Source organism: Leopardus geoffroyi, chromosome D3 (assembly GCF_018350155.1).
Source record: "Leopardus geoffroyi isolate Oge1 chromosome D3, O.geoffroyi_Oge1_pat1.0, whole genome shotgun sequence".
NCBI classification, from domain to species: Eukaryota; Metazoa; Chordata; class Mammalia; order Carnivora; family Felidae; genus Leopardus; species Leopardus geoffroyi.
This window is the reverse complement of record NC_059339.1, coordinates 53,096,973-53,121,882: the sequence shown is the minus strand read 5'-3', so window position 1 is coordinate 53,121,882 and position 24,910 is coordinate 53,096,973. Positions and strand designations below refer to the sequence as shown.

Genomic DNA, 24,910 nt, shown 5'->3' with positions numbered 1-24,910 from the left:
GGCTATATATAATTTTTAATATAATTAATACTGCTCTGAACATTTTTACACAAATTATTTTTCCTCTGTTGAGTTACATCCCATTACTAAAAGAAATACCTAGTCATAGTTTATATAGGTCCTGTTGACTTTTATTTCTAGTGATCCTGACCATTTAGATGCATGGGCCATTTTTGCTTATTTCTTCAATGTAACATTAAATGTGTCACCTGTGGTTATAGCAAGTTCTGCAAAACTGCTCACTTTATTTTTCAATGATTTATTAAGAAATCTGTTTTCCTTTTGGTAGGATTCTGGATGGATAACAACTTTTGGCCTCTTTTTAAAATGGGCCACTGTGGTGTTGAGACAAGGACTCAACAAAAATGAGTAGAAAAAATATACTCTTTGTGATTGTAGAATCCTTGTGAAAATTATTTTCTATTTAAGTTGTTCTTGGACTTGACAGGCTTGTTTTGATGGCCTGATGTATGCTGGATGATAAATAAAATATTCCAGCCAGGGCCCCGTGGGTGACTCAGGTGGTTGAGTGGCCAACTCTTAATTTCTGCTCAGGTCGTGACCTCAAAGTTGTGGGATGGAGCCCTGAGTCGGGCTTCCTGCTGAACATGGAGGCTTCTTAAGATGATCTCTCTCGGGGTGCCTGGGTGGTTCAGATCACTGAGTGTCAGACTCTTGATTTCAGCTCAGGTCATGATCTCGCGGTTCATGGGATCGACCCCCAAATCAGGCTCTGTGTTGACAGTGTGGAGCCTGCTTGGGATTCTCTCTCTGCCTGTCTCTCTCAAAATAAATAAATAAGTAAACATTAAAAAAAAGATTCTATCTCTCTCCCTCTGCCTCTCTCCCTTGCTTGCACGTGCTCTCTCTCTCTCTCTAAAAATAAGATAAAATAAAATAAAATAAAATAAAATAAAATAAAATAAAAATATTCCAGCCAGATGTCATTAGTATTCAAAAGCCATGGAAGGCCACAGCAATGTTAAAAAAAAAAATGAGGTAGGTACTAGGGCCATAAAAACTGTTTCATGGTGGTTGTTATAAATAGCCATAATACTCCACAGAGAATGAAAAACAATTTCAGCGTTGTGAACAATGAATGAGGGCAAATACCTCTGTTTTTAAAACTGTCAACATATTTTACTATTTCTACTTTTGCTATTTTTAATAGCATTAAAGATTTTATTTAAAAAAAATTTTTTTTTTCAACGTTTATTTATTTTTGGGACAGAGAGAGACAGAGCATGAACGGGGGAGGGGCAGAGAGAGAGAGGGAGACACAGAATCGGAAACAGGCTCCAGGCTCTGAGCCATCAGCCCAGATCCTGACGTGGGGCTCGAACTCACGGACCGCGAGATCGTGACCTGGCTGAAGTCGGACGCTTAACCGACTGCGCCACCCAGGCGCCCCTAGCATTAAAGATTTTAAATATATTTGTTAATTTGCTAAAAGAGCTGTGGCTTTTTCTCATGTGATGATATATGATCTGTATTTCCACAGTTTAAAGTACCTGTTGTCCTTTTGACAGCTTTACTGAGGTATAATTTACAGAGAATAAAATTCACCCATTGGAAGTGTACAACATGATGATTTTTAGCAAACCTGTATAGTTTTCCAAATGTCACTACCATCCAGTGTTAGAACACTTCCATCACCCCAAAAAGTTCCTTTTTGCCTGTTTGTAGTCAATCATCACTTGTATCTCTAGCCCTGAGCAACCACTGATTTTTCTATATCCATTGTTTTGCTTTTCTAGAAATTTCACATAGATAAAATCATACAATATGTAGTATTTTGTGTCTGGTTTCTTTCTTTTTTAATTTTTAAAAGTTTTTTTTTTTTTTTTCAAGAGAGAGAGCATGAGCTGGGGAGAGGGGCAGAGAATCTTTTGTTTTGTTTTGAGAGAGAGAGGGCACAAGTGAGCGAGGGGCAGAGAGACAGAGAATCCCACGAGGGGCAGACAAAGAGAGAGAGAGAGACAGAGAGAGAGATTGAGAAGTGGGGCTCGAGCTCACCTGATGTGGGACTCGAACTGACGAACTGTGAGATCATGACCTGAGCTGAAGTCGGACGCTCAACTGACTGAGCCACCCAAGTGCCCCTAGGGAGAGAGAATCTTAAGCAGGCTCCACACTCAGCATGGAGCTCAATGCAGGGACTCAACTCCACGACCTTGGGATCATGACCTGAGCTGAAATCAAGAGTCGATGCTCAACCGAGTGAGTCACCCAGGCACCCCTGTGTCTGGCTTCATACACAAAGTATAATGATTTTGAGATTCATCCAAGTTGTAGCATGTATGAGTACTCCATTCCTTTTTCTTAACCAATGGTATTCCATTATATGGATATACTACATTTTATCTGCTCGCCAGCTGATGGGCATTTTTATTGTTACCAGCTTTTATGATGAATAAAAGCTGCTTGTAAGATTTGCATAGAAGTTTTGGTACAGATAGATTTCTTTCTTTCTGGACATACAAATGTTTTATTAGTCTCAAATGTGCAGCATGGACGATTCTATGAATTATGCTATGTTCCCCATGATAAATGTAGTTCCCACCTAACATCATACAAGGTATTACAATATATGCTTTTGTTTTTCCTGGGTGGAGGCCTTGGACTTAATTTTTGCATCACTGAGTAACTACTCTGTGTTTAACCTCTAATGGCCAAACTAGCTGTAGCACTTCATTTTTCCACCAGTCCGGACTCTGTATATTATTGCTGACGGTTGGCGTTGTCAGTCTTTTTGATTCTAGTAGGTGCATGGTGGTATCTCTGGTAGTTTTAATTTGCATCTTCCCTAATGACTAATGATGTTGAGTATCCTTTCTGTGCATGTTTGCTGTTTGTATATCTTCTTTGTCTAACTTCCTTTGAATGGAATCTGATTATTGCTCTTAAAATTTGGAAGCAATTCTTCTACAATTGAGACAGTAATTTATAATTTTCTCAATCTGCTGTTGTCACATTGATACTAATTTTACTAACATGTACTGATTGTGTCCACTCGACATTGACGATGGACTGAACGTAGCTAGCTAGCATCCTTCCATCACTACATTTTTTTTTGAGCTTCCTCTTATGTTTTAAGAGGTGCCAGGGGTACACTTTTGTGCTGAAATCTAAAGATGTTTTGGAAACACTTTTCACAAAAATAGTCCTTTGTCATTACATTATTTACTCATGTGTTTGTACATTTTTGTATGCTAATTTATGAATGATTTTTTCAGTAAAAAATACATATTTGAGAACCAAAGAAAATACTAATTTTACTATTTTTTGCTATGCCTCCTTTGGTAGAAATAACTATCTTTTAGTGCTACCATGGTATGGTGAGAATACTTCTAGTACTTCTATCATTCATGACCATTCTATGACTATTCTATGACTAAGAAGTATGCTTACTTCTATATAAGCAGGCAAATCTATTTTTGTCTCTGATGCCATTATTCACTTCTTCCATAATCATAAGATGTGTCTTCCCTTTAAGCATGAGGTAATCTTGGGGTGCTTGGGTGGCAGAATCGGTTAAGTGTCTGACTTGATTTCAGCTCAGGCTATGATCCCACGGTCGTGAGATTGAGCTCTGCATTGGGCTCTGCACCAGTGCACAGAGCCTGCTTAAGATTCTCTCTCTCTTTCCCTTGGCCCTTCCCTTGCTCACTCTCTCTTAAAAAATTATATTAAGTGTGAGGTAATTTTATTCTGGTTTCCTCTGCTTTACAAAGCAGTAGTCTCAGTGCATATAATAAATAGTGAACGTAATTATTACCATGAAAATTCAAGTTAATTTTCTCTATTCTGTTATATATTTATTTTATCATTATTCCATGTATTTTTTGTAAAAGTTTAGAAACTTCCGGAATCAATTTTTGTCTGTGTGTGACTTAATGGAATAGTATTTTGAAAGCTGTAGCTTTGTATTTTATTTCAAAATCTGGTTAGGCAATTCTATCATAAGCCATTTAAAAATACATTGATATTCTTCCTTCCTTATTCTATTAGATAAAAATCCATCCTACAATTTTTCTTTAAAAAATAATGTGGGGGTAATAAATTTCAAATGTATACCCACATGCTTAATAAGACTATTTTTCCTTCATTGATTCAATTCAGTAAGAAGTTAAATCACTGTGTTTCAAAATGTGACCTGCATACTACTTACATTAGAATCACAAGTGGATTTCTGTTATAAAAGGCAAGTTCCTGAGCTTTGCCATCATCAGACTTGATCATGGGGCCCATGAATCTGCATTTTGGGCATGTAGCTTTATAAGGTAACTCTTAGGCATATTTAAGTATGAGGGCGACTGAATTAGAGCTTTGTGAAGTTATTACAGCTTTTGTTTTTAGATATTATTAGTGAGGTCTGGTTTTATGTTAAGTTGATCAAATACGCATAGTAAATTGGGGACACTTAGTAGTGGCAAGAGGTCATGATGTAAAGATGCTACAGTCAGGCATGGGCTGCAAGCAGGACGGGAAGTGTGCTGAGCAATAATGATGCTGGTATCATGTTGTCAGATTAGGATTCGAGTCCCCTTATTTGAATTTGGACTGCAGTATGACCAATTACTAATTACAGACCTTGGAAAAATAGGGAGGTCTCCAATCTCAAACAACTGTGGTGTTAGCTGAGTACATAAAGCGCTTTTAAATGTTCGGGGCTGAAAATACAATCGTTTCTTCCTCTGCATCAACTTTTCCCATTCCAATTTTGAACACTAAGTACTTACCTTAACAAGGGTCACAATTCCTTCATTAGTTTGAGTATCGGTTTCTATGTGGAAATAACCCATTTCATTTCCTGATATGAATGTAAAATTTGCTAACCAATTATCAGAGCCTATTTCATCGGCATCAGACACCTTTATGCGTGTAACTTCTACATTGGCTTCATTTTCTTTAACTTCCACCCCTTCATTCTGCAAAACGCGAACACAGGGATTTTATTTTAATGTAGCACAAATGTAAGTGATATATTTTTAGTTAGGACTGAAATATCAGTATGTAGATACATTTTGCTATAAAAAGAATAGTTACCATTGCATTTTTGACTACAGGTATATTGTCATTGACATCCAAAATACGAATCTGAACTTGAGCTTGTTTTACTGGTTTATCTGTTATTTGTCCATTGCCGTCTCTTGCTTCTACTGTCAAAGTATAGCTGCTGTGTTCCTGCAAGGCAATGAAAAATATCCGTCTGGGATGAAAATGAATCACTCCCAAATCTGTCTTTCTGGTCTTAGTTCATTTCATCATCAAGAGGAGGAACCACAGTATATTTTATTCATAAATAAGTTTTATGATCTAGTATTCATGTGAAGATGCTGTGTATTTGCTGTCAGAGCATTTCTAGAAGGCCGGAAAAGCCTAGAGAAGTTGTTGGTAGTCAAATTCTTAAATATGTCATTGGTGACATTATCAGGAAATGAGTTTCTCCTTAAAATAGTCTGTGCACAAAACAGTGCCATTCAAAATGTAGTTTGTTCTACGTGGAAGCAATGGTGGGACTACAGGAATTGGTTCCTTCTTTGTTTTTAGCTAAAAATTAAGCAAGGAAAACCTAGTCCCCAAAAAACCTGGCCATGGAGGACAAAATGTGGTTGACTTTGTCCAGACATTCTGAGAGGTACGATTGTTACGAGAACCTGTCCTAGAGAACGACGTCTCAGATGCTACTCCGAAGTGAGCCCTTATCTGCCACACGGTCCCCTTATGATTGGCTCCATTCGGTGTAGCTAGAGTTTAAGAAAAAGCAGGAGGCAACCAGTGCCAATGCATGGGGGTTCTATGCAGGACAGAACTGTTCTATGTGACTGAGGCTCTAGGGCCAGTTGCTTGGATTCCAGTTCTGGCTTTGTCATTTACTGGCTGTGTTGGACATACACAATCCTTTTGACCCTTGGTTTCCTTCTGTGTAAAATGAGGATAATAGCTGGATCTGCCTCACAGGGTTTTTAGTTGGATTAAATGGATTAATCTATGTAAAAGGCTTAGGATAGCACCTGGCACATGGTAAATGCCCAATAAGTGACAGCCATTACCATTGGTTAAACTCGACATCCTTCACAGATAGCAGCTTATTAAAAAATCAGAATAATTAAAAATAATACTTTTCCATTCTAATTTTATGTGAAAAAGTACAGAGTAGAATTGTAGGAGTAATAATATTATTTAATTTAATTTTACAGAGATCCTGTTAGCAATGTTGGACACAACTTCTCCCTCTCTGGACAGAATGAAATCATTTTCCCAAGTCATATAAAACATAATGACTGCACTTGGACAATGATTTATGTTTAATGACAGTACAGTGTTCTTAGGATCATCATTTTACTCATGCACACTGTTAAAACCTTCATGTATACAACATTTAAAAAGTCTTCTATTTCCTGTTTTCATCTAAAATTTTCCCTTTGGGTTAGAAAGAAAAAAGGGAACAGCCTGTCCAGGAATCCCACTGAAGTTTCCCTCCAATTTGGGAATTACAACAATTCATTTATTTACAAGTATTTCCATTATCCTAAGTAGGACTCCAATGTCAGTCTTTGTTCCTCCTTCTCTATCCGTATTAGCACAGAGGGCTAATTTCATTACAGAACCACAAATTACAGAACATGGCTTTAGGACGCTCTAGCAAACAGAATCCTGACTGGAGAGGCCCTAGAACATGCTGTCCTTATGTAGTTTTACATTTTCTAACAGCCAGGTTTCAAAAAGTTAAAAAAAAAAGGTGATACTACCAATTTCAAATAAATTTTATTTAACCCATGGTATCTAAAATATCATGTCAACATGCAATCAACAGAATATTACCAAGATGGTATGTTACATTTTTTTCCATGCTAAGTCTTCCCAATCTGGTGACTTTTTTTACATTTATAGCACATCTCAATTTGGATGGATCACATTTCAAGTGCTCAATGGCCACATATGGCTAATGACCATACTGGATTGCACATTCCTAGAAGAGGGTATTTATAGGAGTTACTCTATAAATGAGGGAATACAAGAAAGTATGAAAATTACAAGAGGAGAGAAATAAAGAGAAAGGAAAACCTGAAAAGATAAAGAAGAATTTAAAAGATGAGCAACATAAAATACTAATTTACCTCTCTGTCCAAGGTAAAACTGGTCGTAAAAATCTCGCCTGTATCTTTATTTAGGTAGAACACCGGAGGATAAGCAGGCTCTTGAGATACAATTCTATAGGAAATTTTAGAATTCAGGGTATTGGGCTCATCTGCATCTGTTGCGCTGATTTTCGTCACAAGTGTATCTGGCATTAGAAAAAAAAGTGTCTAAGATGAAACTCAACTGTAAGCACGCATATGTACGTTGTTATTTTCTTCATACCTTCAGCCTGTTCCCAAAAGGATTTCAAGTGCTTATCAAAATCACAGTTTACCAAAATCAAAAAATTTAATTGGATGAGAAAATAAGTGTGGATGGGGTACAGAATTAGGAAAGGTAAGAGGAGGGCGAGGTTGGCATCAGTACAGAGAATTCTTAGGGTGAAGTCCTGAACACTTGCTACAGGAAGGCTGCGGATTTGCTTATAATCGCTCTAATAATCAATACAAAGAAAGAAGAATGAACAGATACAAATACATGCTTACTAAAATACAAACAATTCAGGAGAAACGTAGCTATTCTTTATATTATGATCAAAGGGAAATGTCTCCCCCAAGTCTTCCCAGAGACCGCTGCATTGGACAATGTTGTCAATAAACCTGAGAAATAACATAAGTCAAAAGTCAGTGAACAACTGCCGGTGGGCCAGAGCTGCCAGCCACCTGTTTCTGTAAATACAACTTTATGGGAACACAGCCACACCCACCTGTTTACATGTTGTTTATGGCCGCTTTCTAGCTACAAGGCCGAACAGTTGCTACAGAGACCTAACCTGTCACATCGATCTGCTGTATCTGTTCTGACGGTAAAAAAAGACATCATGTAAAGCCTTTTGAACTCATCTCAGAAAAAGCAGTTCCAAACCTAGAGCGGCAGGTTTATTACTATCTGTCCTGTGGGTAGTACTTAGCCTCCATTAAGATACAGGATTTAGTGTTCAGTTACACAGTGGGGTTAAAGTGACTGGGGGTACTCAATCATAAAAATAACAAACTCTGACCTGCTGCACTCAACTCTTCAACAGACCCAACAAAGACGTCCTGCGTGAACACTGGTTCGTTGTCATTGACATCAAGAACTTTAATGCGCAGTTCTAATGGTTTCTCAAGGTTGTTTCCTTTTTCGTCCAAAGCATAACCAACGAGCTGAAATCATGACATAAATAATAGAAGAGATGAAATGTAAGCTAAGGTAATTAAATTACCACAATATAAAAACAAAACAAATCATAACTATTATTTATCAAAGAAAAACTACAAACTAATAAATGTAAAGCTGTTCTTCTCACCAGAAAACTTGGCGTTTCTTCTCGATCAAGAATGCTGGTAATGTTCAATTCTCCAGTGTCTTTATTAAAGACAAACACACCAAAAGGTGGCTCTGTGATCCCTTTTCCGGTATATTTGTATGTGATTTTTAGTCCTCTTTCTTCTGCAATATCAGAATGTATCTAACATAAAAATAACAGAAGAATGCCTCAAGTTAAATTCTCTATAACTTATATGTACATATTTTGAATGAAAAATTTCCCTCTGAAGTTTTCATAATCTTGATAGGAGGCCAGGAGGGGGGCGGTGGAGCACAAGCACTCAAGAGAAGATGTGCTTATGTAAGAGAACCTGGGTTCAAATCCTGTCTCAGCTACTTACCAGTTACATGATACTAAGAGTTACTTAATCTCTCTGCACCTCAGTGTTCCTGTCTGTAAAGTGGAGAGATACTACTGTCTACCCCTTAGGGTTGTTATGAAATTAAGATATCATTAGGGGTATATCTTGGGAGGACAGATTTTAAATTTAGCGCATGAGGTAAAAATTGCAGAGTCAAAATCACCTTTATAAATGCATTCAATCATCTGGAAAGTCTGAAAATGTATCCTTTTATAGAAGGATTAAAGTTTTCAAGGTTTAAAAAAAAAAAAAGTGAAGTCCCTTCCCTGCTTGGAATGCCTCAGGAAAGTCATCCATCTAACCCATTTCTAATGCCTTTCCTGGTTGTCATCTTCATTTTCTATAAACAATTTCATTTGTGTCTATAATTCTTCACTAGTAAATGTGTCTCTGTGGCCCCTATTGGTTCCTTAATTTTCTCCTTCAGACATCATAGAAGCCATTGCCACTCACCTCACTGGTCACTTCTTTGTCCTGAAATCTCAGGATAGGTACATTTCTTTGCCATAGATATCCCAACATGCACTGGGGCTGGGAAATTGCTGCTGAGAATAACCAAGGAAATAGCAGATGGGGGGTGAGGGGTGGGGACTCCAACCTCCAGTTCTACCAGCTCTGTTCCTGGAGTGCAATGATAACCTGGGGCACTACCACGATTACCTTTCACTGAGCTTCTGTCTTTCTGTCTTTCTCTTTCTCTGTGCTTCTCTCTTGTTTTTTGCCAATTATATGCATATACACACACATACAGTATTTATAAAGAATATTCTAGATCTTTATGTACTAATGATATATTATTAATCATTCTACTCAGGTTAAAAATAAAACAAAACTGTGTGTAAACATAATTGTTGGTTTGTTTGTATATGTGTGTGTACGTAAGAGTATGTAAATATACACATATTTATGCATTTCCTAAGATTTGGAAGATGCTACACTGTTCACACTATTACCTCTAGATAGAGAATGTAGAAAGCTGGGAAAATTCCACAAGACCCTTTGCTTTTTATGTAAATTTTACTCTTAACAACTTGCATAATTAAAAACAGTAAGAACAGCTAATGCCTGTTGAACCCCAAAGAATCAATGCATTTTGGGGAAACCTATTGAAAGAATGTGTGAATGACTCAGACATCTCAGAAAACCAAACAAAAAAACTTAATTGCTTGTATACATACTAAAATTTTGGATTTTCGAAGGCTTTTGTGAAAACATGCTGCTAGACAGAGGAAATTTTTGTCTTCTCTTCTGGAGCCGCTCTTCTTTGAAGGAGCTCTTCCTGCACAATGTTTACGATATTGGGAAGATAAAGACAACACCAGGATATGAACATGTATTCATTCACACAAATGTTTCCTGAGCACCTACTGGATGTTGGGGTACAGGGCATGAGCTATTAGCCTAAGAACTAAGCCCTTGCCTTCAGGAAGCTTCCACTCTGCTAAGGGAGCCAGACAACAAGCAGGCAACACATGGCGTGTCATGTAGTGGAATGCACCACAGCCGGGCTGAAATAGGAGTAAAGGGATAGAGAGAGACAGGGTGAGGCAGGGAAGGGAACTCTTTTAGGAGATGACACTTGGTCAGAGGCTTGATGCTGTGAGATACTGCAGTTATCTGTGGGGAGGGGATTCCAGGCAGAAGGAACAACAAGGGCAAAGAGTGAGGGGCCGGAAAGAGTTTGTCAGTTTGGGGATGTAGGAGAGTGGGAGATGCGGGGTGATAGGAGCTGAGGTTAGAGAGGAGGTCTTGTATAAGACTTCTTGTAGACCAGAGTAAAGAATATTCCTTCCACTGCAGCAGGAAGCCACTGAAAGGATTTCACTAAGGGGGTGAGCATGCTTGATCTATCTTTTCAAAAGATCACTCTGGCTGCTTTCTGGAGAATGGACTGTAGCTGGGTCGGGGGTGGCATGAGTGAAGTAGGCAGACAAGGTCAGGAGCTCTTTTGCTAAATCAGAGATGACCCTGACTCGGATGATGAGGGTGGCAATGCAGAGGAGTAGATCTGGAATATATTTTGGGGGTAGAACTGATAGTACCTGCTACATTTTAGAAAACTGGATAGAATTATAGTGCCATTGACTGAGATGGGTAGAACGGATGGAGAACAAAGAGCTTTAGGGGAAAAATCAAGGGCTCAGGTTTGCACGTGTAAATCCAAGATTAAAAGTATCGGGATTACCATCTAATTTATCAAAAAATAGGACACTTTGAGGGGCGTTTGGGTAGCTCAGTCTGTTAAACCACTGACTTGATTTCAGATCATGTCATGATCTCATGGTTCGTGAGTTGGAGCCCTGCATATGGATTCTCTCTCTCTCTTTCTCCCTCCCCCCATCTCTGCTCCTCCCCTGCTTGCGGGCTCTCTCTTAAAATAAATAAATAAACTTAAAAAAAACATGACACTTGAGAGTGAAAGGAGAGTTATTAATTATTAGGCCAGGACAATGGGCATAAACCAAGACTGTCTCAAGCAGGATGCACGGTCACCCTCCCTATTAGATACCAGTTCTTTTCATTGTGAAAATATATATAAAAATATACTTTTTATATATAGGGTGGCAGAATATTCCATTCTGCTGTATGATGATGATCTTGAGCTGATGACAACTGAAAAGCACATTCAAAAAAAGGTCTGCCTTTCCTCTGTGTGCCTAAAAGCAGGACATAAATTTGTAACGGTGTGTTCCCTTCCTTCTCTATCAGGAAGGACAAAAGTGAATCATAGGAGATAACTTTAGACCCTTATTCGCTTAAAGATGGCACCAGGCACCCACATAACAAACTGTATTAACCAGTCTTTTCCACCACTGTTTTCCCACATACTTGCTTTCCCACAATTTGCCATCCCTAGAGATTCAAGGGCTTTTTCTTTTTGTCTTGTCACTTCTCTAAAAGTTTACCGTTGCCTTGTTAAGATGCTTTATAAGCCCCAGTTCTCACCAAACTTTTGAGTCCTTCATCTCTGAGTACCTCTATGTATTACAGGAGCAATACATACATTAATAAACTTGTTTGTTGTTTTCCTGTTAATCTGTCTTTTGTCCATCCAATTTATAGGGTGCTGGGAGGGGTGGGTAGCAGGAAAAAGTATCTTTCCTCCCCTACACCGAATATCCTCTTTTGAGTATTGTAGCATTCTCTGTTAAATAAAGGTTCATCTAGTGTCAGATCCCTAACTCTTAGTTGAATCAGAGCCCCAAATTATATACTACATTCAGAATATTTTCATATTCTGAGTCTTTAAGACTCAGTAAATACATTATATAATTTTCCTTAAATTTTAAAATGAGAGTCTTCTCCCACTGTATTTCAATCATATACATATATTTCCTATTTCTCTGTAGAAGGTACCTTGGCAATTGGATTCCTTTTGGATAGATCCTCTCCCTCTCGAAGAGCCACAGGGGCAGTGATCCAGGCACGCTTTTGCCGCATTAAGTGAGTGTGTTTAGGAAGCAGATGATTTTTATTTCTTGTGTTTAAGGCCTACAACAATAAAATATTGTCAAAAATTAAGTATCCTAAGACATTGGTAAAGTATTCTGTAATTTATTAAAACTTTAAAAATAGTTCTGCAAATCTTAAGGTATAAATTTCATATTTTTTAACAGGTTTGATTTTCAAGGAGGAAATATACACAATAATGATATATACACTATGGAGTTCTAGTGAACTCCATAGGCGTTCAGGAAATTGGCTCTAGACTGGTAGAACAGTATGGTTTTGTTTTTATCAGTAAGAAAAGATTTCCCAGAATGAAGTGCCACAAAGTCTCATTAAAGTGTCCAGACTAAGGTCCAAGATGGAGTCACCTATGCCAAGCCTCACATCAACAAATTGGAACTTAACAAATTTCTGTGCTAGGCTCTCCCAGAAAAGGAAGGCATAGGCCAAGCAATCAATAACTACCAGATCAGCACATTATCTGCCCCAGCTCCAAACTGACTGCTGTAACCAATCAGCAAATACCCAGTATAACTTCCTATCCTTGCTCACTTTGGTATATAAAACCCTTTCATTTTGCACAATTCTTGAAGATCCTTTCCATTTTCCAGCCTGGATACTTCCCTGTTCATGAATCACTGAATAAAGCCAACCATATCTTTTCAAGATCTGTGATTGTTGGATTTTTCTTTTAATAGGCTAAGTTAGTGACCATACACATTGGCAAATTAAAAAATAATATATACTGTGTTAAAAATTTTTTGGTTGTTTTGTTTTACTGAAAATGAAGTTTAATTTTTCTGTGGTGGCTTACAGTTTAGAAATGAATTATTAAATGTTTTGAAACTAAATCTTAGTAACTAACCTGTGGTATCAATTTAACTAAAATAGAGTGAAAGTGTCAGTTAATGAATTTATTGTTTAAAGCATGAAGTAAAGAGTTAAATTGCCCATCTTTTGTTTTCAGAACCTTAAGTAGAAAAGATTTATTCTATATATTTTCAGTTGGGCTTTAATAGACAAATATTTTATCCAAGGAAAATTTCAACACAGCTGACCTAGTATGTTAAGATCAGATAGGATTATTGTACTAGGTTTATCATTTTATTTATTTTGTTGCTCTACATAACAAGTATTTTTTTCAGACACTGGTTATCACTAGGTCATTGATTTTTTTTGCCGTTGAAAAATTTTTCTGTAACTTAAAAAATTAAATTATGTAATAAAACAATAAATTAACATTAAAGTTCATAATGTAAAACTATTAAAACTTTATTCTATTTTTTCTCATACTTCAGAGTATTCACTGTTAATTGCTTAATGAATATCTTTTATGATTTTTTCTTATGACCATACAGTTGCACATGTATAAAGCTCTTCTTCCTATAAAAATGGAATTATACTCTGCATCTTACTCTGCCCCTTGATTTTTCATTCAGTACCTCATCATGGAGATTCTTCATGTACCGTAAATTGTTTTACCATTCTATTAACGAACATTTAGATTGTCATAAAAATGCTACATTGAACATCCCTGGATATATGGTTCCTGTGCACATGATAGAGTGGGAATTGTTAGGTGTAAGGGAGTGTGCATTTTTAATATATGTGCTGCCGAAGCGAGCACAGGGAGTGTGCATTTTTAATCTGGTATGGCATAGCCAAATTGTCTTCCATGAAATTAAGCCTCTGAGTCCAAAAGACAGAAATAATCCCCTTGGTTCCTTACCTCTAAATGGAGTCCATTTCCAAAGTTAAAGCAGATCTGGAAAATAAAATTATTTATTTGTTGTTTAATATAATTTATCACTCAATTCAGTATAAATCCTTTGTTAATTAACAACTTACCACCTAACACATTATAGATATTTAAAAAAGGTTTAACCACCACCATTACTATCCTCCTTTGTCAAAAGGAAACAAATTTTAATTTTCCCCTTTGCCTCCCTGCCACGACCAGGGCTAGAGAGAGGAATCTACATTCTTTTGATCCACACTGCCTCCTCCAGGAAACTCAGAACACAACTAATATCTGAAGAACAAAAACAGGAACTCTTCATCTCATGTTCTCAGGTACGCACATAACTTTCCTCAAGGCCTTTAGTATGAGATGCACCCTCCACTCCTGGCCCAGCTAACTCCCATCATCCCTACGGTCACCCACACGACTGCCCATGTTTGGACTTCACACCTAAGTCCCCCAACCCTTTTCTTTGGTTCTTATCAAGCACTGTCACACTTTGGGCTTCATCATCACACAGAAGTAAATATAGTTGCAGTTACTCTAAAATCTGCCCAATAAACTCCTATCCTTTTGACTTTTGCTGTCCTTTCTTTATAGTCTATTAATCTCTTGGTTTCATTTATCCCTTGGCTTACTCTAGACCAGTTCTTTCTCACATGATAGCCACACGTGGCTATTTACACTTAAATTTAAATTATTTGAAATTAATAATTCATTTGCTCACTATCCACATGAGGCTAGTGGATTGAGAACATTCCCAACATTAGGCAATGCTAGTAGATTACTGCCAGCCATTCCAAAGATGTTGTTAATGACTCTGTGACCCCTCATTCTCTTGACTTTCTAACATTCCTGCATCACCTTTTCACTAACTCTGTAAGCTCATTATTCTCTTTGATTCTGACCCTGTACTGGCAAAACTGGTAGACAAGGCCATGGAGGCTGAATGGGTCCATCACATCCATTCACTCTCTAATAGCTGCTCCCTCCTCAGGGGTGGAGGCTCCTTTCTAGGGTGACCATATGCTTCCATTTGCCCAGGAGAGTCTGGATGACACCTGCTGTACTGGCACCCCAACTGTTATGACCCATTCACTCTCAAAGGTGTGCTCATTTAGACTATACATTTTACAGTTGCCTTATCTTTGTTTCTCTTATAGTAAGTAGCCCTATAATACCATTCTGAACCTCAGGAGACTGCCCCAATCACACGGACCCACACCTCTGAACACATTCACTCTTAGATCACCCCACTTCTCATTTGATATTGTATCTTCAATTCTCCTTTCCTTCCCGGCCTTCTCCAAGACAGAGGTGTCCTGATGCCCTTCCAAAGTCAAACATCATCTGTGTGATTTATCTTCACCTTTTCTACTTATTCTTCTACATTTATCTTCTCAAGAACCTCGCTCCTTCCACTAATTTTTTTATCTTCACTCATCACTGGCTAATCAAACATGTTTATTTCCTTCCCGTTGACTAGCCAAATGTATTAAGATCTTCCCTACCTGTCCCTGTCTCTGCTAACATTTAATCTGCTACATATTCTTTTTTGTACTATGACTCCAAGCTGAAATTGTCTATATTTATTGCCTTCACTTCCCCACCTTCCATTTGTGCATTAATTCATTATAATCTGCCTTCAATTTGGATTTTCTTGGTCTTGTTTGCCTTTTCTCATCTACATCTCAGGTCACGTGGGTCCACAAAGGCCTTGGTGATAAATCATGGAAAATAAGGCTTTCTTCAAAATTTCTAGGTCTCTTTCACCTATTCACATCTCTTTGAAGGCTCCTTGCAGGGTCTGTTCTACATGTGGATCCTTCATCTTTCTTTCTTTCCTCTACCTTCGACATGTTCTTATCTCTACCCCTGCAAAGAGAAATTCCAGGATGCTCAGTCTCTAGTCTGAGCTTCTCTGGGGCAGACAAACAACCATGGCTAATTTTCGATTTTATGGCCAGATATATTATTTCTTCCTCACCTCATCCTCTCTATTATTGGCTAGGAATGCCACAGACATCTCTACTCAAAGTTATGCTCCCCAAGTTCACGTATTTTCAAAGGTGGCACGGTATGAAAAACAAGCAAAAGCAACGTTGAATGGATTATACTTCTCTGCAGGTTTTTCTGGTGGGAATTTTTGAAAGGGAAGAGTAGTGACTAGATCCAGGATTCCTCAGTGTCACATCATCAGGAGACACTCTTAAAATGTAATGTGTTTCTTGCCTAACCATTGATTTCTTTACTTTGTACTGGCCATATTGAGGGATTGATAAAAAAGTTACCACTTTTATTCTTCCCTAAACTCTTATTTGGTCTAGCAAAAAACGTATAATAGTTACATGTTATTTTATTAAATGTTATCATCCTAAGTATCATTAGTACATAAATAAAAATAGTTCTCTATTCAAATGCAAACTCTTTATGAGAGTATTTCTTCATTGATTTTTTTTTCCTGGAATGTACTTTTTAGATGTTTTTAGATGTTATTTGTAAGAAATGTAGACAATCATATGGTTATAAACAAGTGTTTCTTAAACTTTAACATGCATTTTGCTCACCGGGGATCTTGTTAAAAATAAAGATTTCAATTCAGCAGGTACGCAGTTCAGTCTTATACCCTGCATTTCTACTAGTTCTTAGGTGATTCTGACATTGTCAGTTCTTGAGTAGCAAGAACTGTAGAATGTTATAGGAGTAGCAGTTGTTCATTTAGGATTAAAGACATGAAGTTTGCCTTATTTACTACGTCTCAGTAGTTAACACAAGAAACTTTGTCATTCCTGATTGCTAATATCTTGAATGCAGAGAATCTTTTATTTCATGAATTTAACATTGTTTTTAATTGAAAATATATGCAAAAGTAGAGTGAATGGTACAATGAACACTCAAAGCAATACTTAGTTTCAATTATCTAGCACACACTTAAAAATAGATTTTTTTAAGGGGTGCCTGGGTGGCTTAGTGGGTTAAGCATCTGACTTTGGCTCAGGTCATGATCTTGTGGGTTTGTGGGTTCGAGCCCTGCGTCGGGTTCTGTGCTCACAGCTCAGAGCCTGGAGCCTGCTTCGGATTCTGTGTCTCCCTCTCTCTCTGCCCCTCCCCTGCTCGCACTGTCTCTCTCTCTCAAAAATAAACATTAAAAAATTTTAAAAATAGATTTTTTTTGAGATTTAGGAATGACTTTAGATTTGCATAAATGTTGCAAAGATAGTGCAGGGTTCCCTTGCCCATTTTCCCTACTGACTTCTTAAATAGCTACTATACACTTGTCAAAATTAAGATACTGACATTGGTATATTTATAGAATGTAGAGTTAGCTAAATTCCAGACTTAATGTCCTTTTTCTGTTCCAGCATCCAGGTAGCATCCCATACTACAACTGGAATATCTCCTCTGGTCTGTGACTGTTTTTCAGTCTTTCCCTGTTTATGATCCTGACAGTTTTGATACCGGCCAAATATCCTGTAAGATGTCCTCCAATTTGGTTTTATCTGTTGATTTATTTCATGATCAGATCAGGGTGATGTGCTTTTGGAAAGAACACCGTGGAGTGGTGAAGTGCCCTTTTCATCACATTGTATCAGGGGTACAGGATAGCCATATGACGTTGTTGGCTAAGGTAGCCTTTGCAGGTTTCTCCACTGTGAAGTTCTACTTTTCCCTTTCTGTACTCTATTCCTTGCAAGTGAGTCACTAAGTCTAGCTCTCCTTTAGGGTGGGGACTGGGGGAGGAGAGAGATTAAGCCTCACTTCCTATGAGAGAGGCACGTATACATATTACATGGAATTCTTTGGCAGGAAAGCTTCATTTCCTCTTCCCTCATTTGTTTATCCATTTAATCATTTATATCAGTATGGACTCATGCATATTTATTATTCTGTGGATTATAAACCAATACTATTTTATTAATTTTGTGGTTCAAATCAAATAGTTCCAGCTTTGGGCACTGGAAGATCTTTCAGGTTAGATTCTCTTCCTATGTTTGACATGTTCCCACCTTTTTGTATTTTGAGCTCTCCCTTACTGTCTAGCATCACAAGATGTTCCAGGGCCATCTTCTATTTCTCCTATTTCAGCTTTATAATGAGCCATTTCTCCAAATAGCCCTGAATTCTAATAGGGGGGAATGGTATTAAGAAGCCAAGATCTGGACAGAGATGTAGTACACCCATTATGAAATTGTTCCCAGTCTCCTCAGCCACTTTTTCAGGTGAATCATAAAAACAGAGTTTTTCTTAACTTTGTTATTACAGAAAAGACTCTGTGGTAATTATTTTTGACAAGCAGTATCAGCTGGTGCAAAGTGCATGACTTAGGAAACAGTCATACCTAGATTAAAATCCTGATTCTGCTCAATAAATTGCTTTAATTTGTTTCCTTATGTGTAACATAAGAATTAATAATACATCTGTGGCAGACATTTTCAATTGTATAGCTAATTGTCATTTCCTCTCATTTTAGCATTTACAAAACCCCATTTTGTTCAGGTAGCAGGTAGACACTGCCCAGGTGATGGAGCTGAGTAATGATTGGCATATGCCAAAACGTCATAGTCTCCTTCACTTCGATGGTGACTAGTTTATGCGTAAATGTGTGTATTAGTCAGGTCAGGCTGCCATAACAACACTATAGATTGGGTGGCTTAAACAACAGAAATTTATTTCTGAGAGTTATGGAGGCTGGAAAGTCCAAGATAAGGTACTGGCTAAGTCAGTTCCCAATAAGGACTCCCTTCTTGGCTTGCAGACAGCAGCCTTCTTGCTATGTCCACACATGAAGAGGAAGAGCTTGAGCTTGGGCTCTCTTGTCTCTTCTTGTAAGGGCACTAATCCTATCACTTTGGGAGTTAGGGCATCTACACAGGAATCGGGGGTGGGGTGGGAGGACACAAACATTCAACCTAGAACAATGTAGAAGAGAATTTTGGCCAATGAGATATCTGGAGAGCCTGGAAATGACTCTCCTCTTTGATAAGAAGAGAAGTATATGCACAGCCTCTCTTTTTACTTTCTTCTGGAGATTGCTGAGCAAGGACACGACATTTGGAATGGCTAGAGCCATCTGTGACCATGAGGAAAGAGCTAATAAAATGACAAGAGAAACCAAACTGAAACCATAACATCTCTGAGGTAAAAAATTGGTCAAAACTGGGACCACCCCATCTATGGACCATTTTTTGGAGATATTAAACATTATTTTTGTTTAATCTACTTTCAGTTGGGTTTTGTTACTTGAATCTGAAAGCACATATTGCAGGGTTATAGTGCATATTGAAAGATATAACTTATGAGAGTGATTATTGCCGTGATTGGCATATAGCAGGCATTCAGTAAATAGAACTATGATGGTATTTCCTTAATTCTATGATTTGCATTTTCTTCATCTTTCTTCAAATTCTTCAAAATCTTCAAATTTCTGAAATTTGGATTCATTCATGGCTTCAATTTCCTGAGCTTCTACGATATGCTATGGTATGTTCTTATCCTCTTGGATTCTTACTTGTTCGAGAGACAGACAAAAACAGGTTGTGATAGCTGTAAAGAAAATTAAAGCAGGGACAGGGTGGTAGAGAGTGATTTAGGACTGTGAGGAGGCTCTCAGAAGAGATTCTACCTTCATAGAGACTGGAATGGAATGGGGGAGTAAGTCAGGCAGACCTTCTGGCAAATGGAAGGGTCAGGCATGGGGGAAGAATGGTATCAGTAATCCAGGTTGATGCTGCAAGAGGGAAGTGAGTCAGTGGAGATGATGTTAGGGCTTTTGGGTGCTGGTCGTCCTGTTTCTTAATCTGGTTGCTGATCCTATGCTATGTTCAGTTTGTGAAAATAGAGCAGTTCAGTACACTTGTGATTTGTATATTTTTTCTTGTGTTATAAAAAAAAGGTACAAAAATTGATGTGCATCTTAAAGCTGAGGGTGTCACGGAATAGTTCTACAAATAGTTATGTAAATGCTATCTGCATTTTTATAGCACCCACAGCAGTAGCCTGTTCTCACAGACACTTAATAAAATATGATGGACTGAAATAATCGCTCCACACTTGCACAAAACAAAAACAAAAAACAACAAAAAAACCAAGAGAATTGTACTAACATTTTGTTAATTGTGAGACTGCTTATTTGATTAAGGAAATAGTTAAGATCTTAACTACTCCTTTCTACTTACTCCAAGTAAATAATCTGGATGTTTCCAGAGCACTTCCTTAATTTGTACAAGCAGTTCTCAGTGGGGGGGGGGGGGGGGATTTCATATACAACTTCCTCCCCCACCCTGGAGCCATCTGGGACATTTGGTAACATCTGCAGACATTTTTGGTTTTGAAACGAGTGTGGAGGGCAGGGAGGTTGTCAAACCAGGGTGAGGTGCTACTGGTATCTAGTGGGTAGAGACCAGAGATGCTGCTCAATATCCTATTACGCACAGGATAGGCTCCCCCAACAAAGCATTATCTGGCTCCAAATGACAAAATGCTGAGGTTGAAATACCTTGATTTAGACCATGTGTCTTTGATAGGAAGCTACTATAATACCTAACCAAGAAGGTCATACAAATTTCAGGAGACCATGGATTTATGCAAATTTCCAAATTGCAGGCAATGTAAGTGGAATAACTGACACTCTGACTTCTGTCCTCCATTCCTACTTCTTCCCACTTGCCTTTGAACATTTCCAGCTCTGTAAGTTTAAGTGACATCCTGTGGGGATGTGGTAAAAGGGTTTCAAGCATCGCAAGAATGCCTGGACGAGATGACCATTATGGCTTCTCCCAAGTATGAAATCTATAGTTTTTTTCTCACAGGAACTTGGCGACAGAAAAGTTTCATGTGCAAAATGCCTTTAATACTGAAAAGAGGGGAGCCTGGGTGTCTCAGTCGGTTAAGCATCTGGCTCTTGACTTCGGCTCAGGTCATGATCTCACGGTTCGAGGGTTTGAGCCCCGCTTCAGGCTCTAGCAGTGCAGAGCCTGCTGGGATTCTCTCTCTCTCCCTCTCTCTCCCTCTCTCTGCCCTTTCCCTGCTCACACGCACACTCTCTCTCTCTCTCTCCCTCTCTCAATAAATGAATAAACTTAAAAAAAAAGACTGAAAAGGAAAAATAAACTTCTAGTCTTTGCACCCAAAGAAGTTGTATTTTTATATAAACCATAAAAATCCTTCAAAAGCTTTTCCAATTTACTAAAGTTAAAAAAAAAAGTTTTTATTTTTACCACTGGATCCTACTCATCTTGTCAAACTGGACTTCCTGGTAACTGGCAAGAAAATAATTTTTCTTTTGGCAGAGGCATGAGGGCAAATCAAACATCACTGCAAAAAATGATTAGTCAATGTACTGTTTATTCTCAAGGTCAGCACCTTTAAAAGACTTCCTATTATGAAGTCACCTTTATGAGTTTAACAAGCAGAATTCAGGAGGACTTATGAGTCACTAGATGACATCTCCTCCTGATTAATTCATTTTTGATCTGAAATAGATGATCTTGAAGATTTATTCCGTGTTTCTGAGTCCATAGTAAGGTGACTCCTTACACGTTAATATCTCAGACCAGTAGATATCTTATTAGAGATAAATGTAGAGGGATACAAAGTAGTTTAAACACCATTCCAAACTTGAGGCATTCTATTCTAATGGCTTATTTCTATTCTGGCAAGTCAGTAGTGTGGTCAATAGACAATCTTAAGGACTCAAACAGAGATGATCTAGCATGTACCTGTTGTTGTTAGTTAGTCAAACTCATGCCCATCCCCTGGATAATCACAGAAACACCTGTGTTATTCCCCATTCTCACCCACCCTTTCAAAGAAGAAGAAGGTATTAAAATTCTTTGTTTCTCCATTTTACTGTGTGGAAGGCAAAACCAGAAACTGCTCCCAAGGATCCTTGGTTTATCCCCAATCCATTCCTAAGCTTTGTCAGCTTTGGTGAAAATAATCTAATAGAAATAAAATGACATTAGGGCCATGGATGCCACTTGTTTATTTCCATGATCGCATATCCTGATTTTTCTATTTGTTTGGACAGAGCTAGACTAGCCTCTGTAGCCCCAAGAAGGTCGTGGTAGGACCTCTGTAATGACATAAACTTAGGTTCAAGTGACCCAGTGCAGTAAGAGTGGACCAGTAATTTTGGTGAGCTACTCTGATCAACCTGATAGGGTCAGATTTATGTTAGAATTTCACCTACTATACTCTTTCTCTTAATCTTGCTTAATTTTTTTTTCTTGAGGGAGGGGACGTAGTTTTTACAAAATGTCTTTTTTTATGGCTAAACATTATAATTCATTTAGAAAATACCAACTTAAAAATGTCTATAATATTTTATTCAACTTATATGTGACCATACATTAAAGACAATTCCTAGAGTAGCTTTATTAAAAAAACTAATCACGGGGGACCTGGGTGGCTCAGTCAGTTAAGCATCCGACTTTTGCCCAGGTCATGATTTCATGGCTCATGGGTTTGGGCCTTGCATTGTTCTCTGTGCTGACAGCTTAGAGCCTGGAGTCTGCTTCAGATTCTGTCTCTGTCTCTCTCTGCCCCTCCCCCACCCATGCTCTCTCAAATATAAACGTTAAAAAAATGTAAAAAACAAAAAAACTGAATTTATATATACACTTGTATTTGTTTTCACAGTTGGTACTTAAAAAAAACCTCAATAGCCAAGAAAAGCAGTATTTTTAACTTTAATGTTTCAATTCTGAGCTTGAATTTTAGATAGTAAAACTACATACTTTAAGACTGAATGTAATAAATTATATGATTTGTCATAACCTTTCACCTACTCTTATAATGTTTGGGCTAATATTAATGTAACAAATAGGGCTTTGAGTGAGTCATATTGATGACTTTAAAGAAGCTTTAATGAAGAAGATATTTTCTTTGGAATTATTAACTGCCCCCCAAAAATTTAAAATGTGGATTTGGCAATGCTGTGCTACCCTTGAATTGTTAGGTCACATTACAAATTCTTACTTCAAGTTAAGTTTTGTGTCATCATACACCGCTCCTATATCTTCCTGGATATAGACATTTAAACTGAAGGTCCATAAAAGTCCATGTTATTTTATTTGGTCCTTAAAACATTTTTTTTTTTTAATCAGAGTTGCTAACAATGAAACTAAATCAATAATTAATAATTAAATGTAAGCTTTTAAAATATTTAATCTTTTTTCTTCCCAATAATTTTCTAATTGGGATGTTAGCAGTGGTTCTCAAGCTTGAGTGGCATCAGAATCGCCTTGTTAAAATACAGACTGCCAGGTTCCAGCAGAGAATTTCCAGTTATCAGTCTGTGAATCAGGGGGCATAAGAATCTGTAGTTTCCTGGTTATGCTGATGCTCAGGTCTCATCACACTTTTGAAAACAATTGTATAAAACCAGAGTAGCAAAGGAAAGGGAAGAATGAGCCTGGATAATTCATTGACTGGATAATAAATCCTCAACTACAAAGATATGTGAAACGATAGATTCTAAACTAGGAAATACAGGAACTGAGTGATTTCTATCACAAGAAGATTTTTCATTTTAGAAGTAGTAATCAATATAACAGGATTACTTTAAATAGTGTTTCCTCCTCTTTTACATCTTTTCTAGTTTAAGTTTTGCTGATCTTGAGCATTTATTATTTTTGAAATATTTTACCATTTTATCGTTGTTTTCTATAACTGCTTATGAATGCTTTTGGAATCAGGAAAAATCTTAGTAAATCTATATAAATTATCTCACATAATTTGATAGACAAAAATGATGCTGTTTCCACCTTTTTGCTGTAATATATTCCTGAAAATTACACTAAAAAAATGAAGAAACCAGATTTCCATCCCCCGAAGTTTAAGAAAATCACGAGCTTCAGACTGTCCCTCTTCACCATTAGATGGCACTGGTCTGTCAGTAAGGCAACAGTGTACTCCAAGGTTCAAACTGGAAAACAGGCATTTTCAATTGGCCTCAAATAAGTGAAGACAAAATTAAAAACTGTGAAAATCAAGGGCTTTAGAAAGTTGTATGAATCTTTTTGCAGGACTATTATCTGTGAAATTAGGCAAATCTTAATTTACATTTTTTGTCTCTCTTTTCTTTCCTTTGTAGAAAAATTCTAATTTGTAATGAAACTAAATCAATAATCTGGAAGTTCAGGTCAGACTGATGACTAATTGGACAGTAAATATTTTTTAAAAAAAATTTTTTAATGCTTATTTATTTTTGAGAGAAAGAGAGAGAGAGAGAGAGAGAGAGAGAGAGAGAGAGAGAAAGAGAACAGGGGGTGAGGGCAGAGACAGAGGGAAACACAGAATCCAAAAAAGGCTCCAGGTTCTGAGCTCTGAGCTGTCAGCACAGAGCCCAATGCATGGCTCGAACCCATGAACTGCCAGATCATGACCTGAGCCAAAGTTGGATACTTAACCAACTGAGCCATCCAGGTGCCCCAGTAAATATATTTTTTAAACAAAGGAAATTCACATTATTCCAGCTTTCCCAAACATAGAAAGATGCTTTGACTCTTTTTTTTTAACTTATTTATTTTGAGAGAGAAAGAGAGCACGAGTTGGGAGGGGAAGAGACGTAGAGAGAGAGAATCCCAAGCGGGTTCCACATTTATCAGCATTAAGCCTGATGTGGAACTCAGACTCACCAACCGTGAGATCATAACCCGAGCTGAAGTCAAGAGCCTGATGCTTAATCGACTGAACCACCCAGATGCCCCAACTCTTGGGTTTTTGAAGACTACTTCTGTGTCCCAGACAATTAGCTAGTGTACAGACAAATGACATTTAGATTCTGCTCTGAAACTCACAGTGTAGTAGGAGAGATAAAGAATATATAAATAACTATAACATAGGGTAGAAAAAGTTAATTGTGCAAATGACAACTGCAAAAACAGTTCTGGGGAAATGC

At 37.6% G+C, this 24,910-nt stretch overlaps 1 protein-coding gene across 1 annotated transcript in view; it reads right to left on the bottom strand.

Annotated features, from left to right (window-relative positions):
• DSG2 (desmoglein 2) overlaps positions 1 to 24,910 on the bottom strand; it is a 50,480-nt gene that overhangs the window by 15,988 nt on the left and 9,582 nt on the right. The window contains exons 2-8 of the mRNA XM_045458567.1: positions 13,996 to 14,031; positions 12,174 to 12,308; positions 8,435 to 8,596; positions 8,147 to 8,291; positions 7,125 to 7,291; positions 5,050 to 5,187; positions 4,743 to 4,931 (exon numbers count right to left, since the gene is read on the bottom strand). Of these exons, the coding sequence (XP_045314523.1) occupies positions 4,743 to 4,931; positions 5,050 to 5,187; positions 7,125 to 7,291; positions 8,147 to 8,291; positions 8,435 to 8,596; positions 12,174 to 12,308; positions 13,996 to 14,031 (972 nt within the window). The remainder of the gene's footprint in view (positions 1 to 4,742; positions 4,932 to 5,049; positions 5,188 to 7,124; positions 7,292 to 8,146; positions 8,292 to 8,434; positions 8,597 to 12,173; positions 12,309 to 13,995; positions 14,032 to 24,910) is intronic.